The sequence below is a fragment of the Vipera ursinii genome (assembly GCF_947247035.1).
Source record: "Vipera ursinii genome assembly, chromosome: 1".
Taxonomy (NCBI): Eukaryota; Metazoa; Chordata; class Lepidosauria; order Squamata; family Viperidae; genus Vipera; species Vipera ursinii.
Genome location: NC_139512.1, coordinates 91,740,240 through 91,745,260, shown reverse-complemented (window position 1 = coordinate 91,745,260; position 5,021 = coordinate 91,740,240). Strand labels below are relative to the sequence as shown.

Here is a 5,021-nt window from a genome sequence, read left to right as displayed (position 1 = left end):
TGACTAATCAAACACTTCAAAGAATCTTCAGGCATGTTTACTCATTGACATAATCTATGTAGGGATTGTGGAAGTAAAAATGAGGTTACTGACTATCTAATGATCCACTCTGGAAGGAAGACTGGCAAAGAAATTAACAACAGTTATTAGTATTGCATTTAAGAACTTTGTGTAAATAAAGTTTAATATTGTTTAATATTGTTGGTATAGGGACATGGTGGCTCAGTGGGTTAGGACGCTGAGCTTGTCGATCAGAAAGTCAGCAGTTTGGACTTCCGGTGGCTCCGCGGCGACGGAGGGAGCCTTCCCTGGCTGCCCGCGGCTCAGCTGTTGTTTTTTCGCCCAAAACAGCGCCGATCAGCTGTTCGGGCGAATCCGAAGCCCCCTCCTCGGGAGAAGAGGAGGGGGCGAGCTCCCAGGTAGGGGTAGAGTTCTCCAGGGCCGCCTGAGCTTATGGCTTGGGCGGCTGAAGGATTGAACTCCCCCGTAGCCTGGGCTGCTCCCAGCTGGCCGTCGCCTCTGCTCCTGACTTCTTGGAGCAGAGCCAGCCGTCTGCGACCACCCCTGCCTGAAGGAATGACTATGGTTTAAAGGAGCAGGCAGAGCGATACAAGAGGAAATGGTAAAGAGGATTACTATGTTTTACTCTCCAGCTTGATGGACTTTTTTGGATTATAAATCTGAAGTGAAAGTGCGTCATATTTGGTAAAAGATGGCGGCTAAACCACCCCCTAAAACTCTTCGGAGTGCTGGAACTTCTCCCGTGCAACAATCATTATTGCAGGCGCTGCATCCTCCTGATGTATTGACATCAAAGGACTTACAAGATGCTCTTGAAAAGCATACCCAGGTAATTTTGGAATCAATTAATGTTAGATTTGCACAGATGGAGGAGAAATTGGAGAAATTGGAGGAGAGAATGGAGGAGAGGATGGAACAGAAGCTCAAAGCGATGAGGGTAGACATCTTGACTTCAGTGTTTAAAGTGGCTCGGTGTGTGGAAGAATTGGAGGAAAAGCTAGAAGACTTGACTCAAAAGAATGCTATATTAGAAGCAAAAGTACTGGAGAATGAAAATAAAATGGAAAAGGAACTGAGTCTTGCTCAATATTTCCAGATGCAGTTTGCTATTAGAATTAGAGGCTTAAAGGAGAATACTAAGGAAGATCTAAAGCAGCTGGTTTCTGAGGCTTTTGAAATAGTGTTGAAACAGCCAGCATCTGAAATAAAAGGAGGCATGGACAAAGTGTTTCGTGTGAATTCATGGATTGCCAGACAGAGAAAGTTGCCTAGAGATGTGGTGGTATATTTTGCAAAAAGAGAAACTAGAGATGAAGTTATACAAGCTGCTTATGATACTAAAGTTGTGATTGCTAATCAAGAAGTTTTGGTCTTAAAATAAATTCCTCCAAAGATCTTAAGGAGAAGGAAGGATTTTACATTTCTTGTGCAAGAGCTCAAGCAGCGAGATATAAGGTTCAGATGGGAGATCCCAGTGGGGTTGATGGTGACGCACGAAGGTAAAAAGTACCGTTTGGTTACTGTGATGCAAGCGCGTGATTTTTACAATAATGTTTTAAATGCAACGCCATTAACACTTTTGGAAGCTGGAAAGGGATCTGGAGAAGGAGTGCATCAAGAGGCCGAAGATGGTCAGATAGAAGACAACGGTGTTGGAGGAGATCAAGAGACAACCTCGTCGGATGAATCTATAAAACAGAGGGTGACGCGTGCTGCTGCAAAACGATCTAAGAAGAGAAAATAGCAGGATTTGCAGAAGACTATGGAACTTTTACGATATAGTCAAGTAGTCAAGTAGGGGAGGTGGGAAAAGATTTGGGTGTAGACGCAATATATTTTTATATTTGGTGGTTCTGTGGAAAGGGTGAGCTTTTTTGGATTAAAGTTTGGGGGAATATACAAAAGATTTTTTAAATGGAGGTTTAAGTTTTGTTTGCAATCTTTTTTTTCTTATTTTTGTGTTTGGAATAACTATAGATGTGGTACTGGAAGAGGAACGGCCGAATACAGAAGAGTTGACTTTAAAGTTTTTTGATTTGGGATTCTTGGTTAATTTCAAAAATTATTTGTAAGAATGTTATATCATGGAATGGATAAAATGGATGGAGTTTATTTAGGATAAGTATAGGGTTGAGAAGGGGTTTTTTTTTTCTTTTTCCTTTTTTTTGTCTTTAATATATATTTAATACTATTAAGGTTTGTTCCATTCTATATAAGTTTATATTCTATATAAGCTAGAGAGTGTCCTTTTCTTATTCTAGTTTTTTTATATATATATATATACTTAATATTGTTAAGGTTTGCTTTATCCTATATAAGCTAGAGAGTGATGGATTTTAGAATTTATAGTTGTTAGTATATGGTTGTTTAGGTCTGTTTTTTTTTATATATATATACCTTGTATTTAGCTCTGGGAAGTAGGGGGGGGAGGGGGGGAGGTAGGGGGGGAGGAGGGAGGGGGGAGGAGGGAGGGGGAAGGGGGGTTCTTTAAAGGAAAATTGTATTTTAAAACTTTTCAATAAAAAAAAAAAGAAAGAAAGTCAGCAGTTTGGCGGGTCGAATCCCGAGTGCCGCGTAGCAGAGTGAGCATCTGTTACTCGTCCCAGCTTCTGCCCACCTAGCAGTTCGAAAGCATGTAAAAATGCAAGTAGAAAAATAGGGACCACTACGGTGGGAAGGTAACAGCATTCCGTGTACCTTTGGCGTCTAGTCATGCCGGCCACATGACCATGGAGACATCCTCGGACAAGCGCTGGCTCTTTGGCTTTGAAACGGAAATGAGCACCGGCCCCTAGAGTCAGAAACGACTAGCATGCATGTGCGAGGGAACCTTTACCTTTTTATTGTTGGTATATTTTGTCTGGAAACAATTTTGAACATTAAGAACTTACATAATGAAACAATAATATTCTTCTCATGAAACATCTTCCTACAGTGGAACAAACAGAGAGATTTTCTTTCCCCTTCAGCCTCTTGCACTCTTATATTTTACACTGGTAAACTATCTGGAAGACTTTCTGATTTCAGAAGTGAGAAGCAGGAGGTAAAGTCTCATTAAAGGAGAAGCAATTTAGACTCACATTTTAGTAAAGAAGAAATTTCAGAACCAGACTTGAATACCATGTATTCCTTCAGTTTTGCATTATAGCTCTGATCATACATTACCAAGGATTGACGAGAGGTACGGTATACCACATCATTGTGTACAGCAACTTCTATTTTCTGTAATACAATGAATGACATTCAGAATAAATTTTGAAAGAGAGGGGATGTTGGCACATTTATTTTATCTCATCATGATCATGGATTTCTTTGTGGGATAATTTATTTATAATTTAGGCAGGTTTTGTCAAGCATTGACAGTCCAATCCAAAAAAAGATGTTGAGAGTTTGGGAAAAAAATCAGAGAAGAGCAACTAAGATGATCAAAGGCCTGGAGACTAAAACATATGAAGAACGGCTGTGGGACTTAGGCTTGGCTAGTATAAAGAAAAGAAGAAATAGGGGAGACATGATACCAGTGTTCCAGTATCTGAGGGGCTGCCACAAGGCAGAAGGGGCCAGGTTGTTCACCAAAGCACCAGAGGAAAGGACAAGAAATAATGGTTGGAAACTGATCAAAGAGAGAAGCAACGTGGAATTAAGGAGAAACTTCCTGACAGTGAGGACAATCAACCAGTGGGATAGCTTGCCCCCAGAAATCATAGACACTCCATCACTGGAGATTTTCAAGAAAAGGCTAGACAGTCACCTGTCTGAGATGGTATGGGTTCTCCTGCTTGAGCAGGGGGTTGGACTAGAAGACCTCCAAGGTCCCTTCCAGCTCCATTCTATTCTATTCCTTCATATAACATTAGAATTTTGAATTCAAAGTTTGTACTATAGATGGCAGTAGCACATACAACTAGTTCTTACAGTATAGTTGACAAATGAAAACTCTCATGCCACAGATATTTACAGGGTAGATAGATGTGTACTTTAAAAAAAACTGTCTTCTATACAAGAATGTATTTAAGAACTTAGTTGGATATCAGAATCTAGGTCTAAATTGGAGAGATCCCTACTCCAGGATGCTATTTAATTATAACTATTATGACAAAAATTGTAAAGTTACTATACTTTGACTTGTGATGTTGCGTCCCAGTTTTTCTATGTATAGCTTTAAGTATGTATTTTTACTGATTTAAACAAGGTACTTACATACAAAAGCTGGACAAAGCAGGAGAACCATTTGACTTAAAAATAAACCTGGAAAAGAGCCAGGTTATATTTAATAAATTCACCGAAGAAAAAAATATGTATCTGGAGAAGAACTAGACGGAAGGAGAGGTCTTTGGTGCTCTCTGAGCTTGCTTGTTTTCTTGCAGACGTTTCATTACCCTAACTAGGAAAGATCATCAGTGCTAATAAGGAGTGCTGTTTGCTGTCGGTTTATATTCTGGCGTCTTGCGTGTTTGTGTGGGTGGGGGCGGTCTTAGGGATTCTTTGGTTGGGCTGTTTACTAATGGCTCTGTGGCAGTTTCTTGATTGGGGGATTGCTTACTTGACGGTTGGTCTGAGGGTTACCTTGGAGTTAATCGATGCTGATCTCAGTGCTGATTATTGGTGGAGAGGTGCTGGAGTCTTTTTCTTTTTCAGGCTGGTTGATCGTCTATTTTGCATAATCTAGATGTAATAGACCACTACATATACCTTGGCCAATAGATCTCAATGGAAGGAGATACAATAAAGGAAATTGAATGGTGTGTTAAATGTGGTTGGCAGGTTTTTGGCAAGTTAAGCATAATTTTCAAGAACAATCTCCCCCTATACCTGAAGAGAAAAGATTTCAATCTAACAAAAGACAGTGAAACATGGACACTAACCTCACAATCGATACAAAAGCTACAAATGGTGCAAAGAACCATGGAAAGATACATGCTTGGCATCACAAGATAAGATAGAAAGACCTGCACATGGATTAAGGAACAAATGAAAGTATATGATGCCATCAAAAGAGT

General features: G+C 40.0%; 1 protein-coding gene across 1 annotated transcript; it reads left to right on the top strand.

Moving 5' to 3' along the window:
* Nucleotides 1-445: 445 nt before the first annotated feature.
* On the top strand, nt 446-2,394 carry LOC310640260 (uncharacterized protein). Its single transcript, XM_083362448.1, has 2 exons — nt 446-1,905; nt 1,942-2,394. The coding sequence occupies exon 1, from the start codon at nt 713-715 to the stop codon at nt 1,400-1,402; it is 690 nt and encodes a 229-aa protein (XP_083218574.1). The 5' UTR covers nt 446-712; the 3' UTR covers nt 1,403-1,905; nt 1,942-2,394.
* The last annotated feature ends 2,627 nt before the right edge of the window (nt 2,395-5,021 follow it).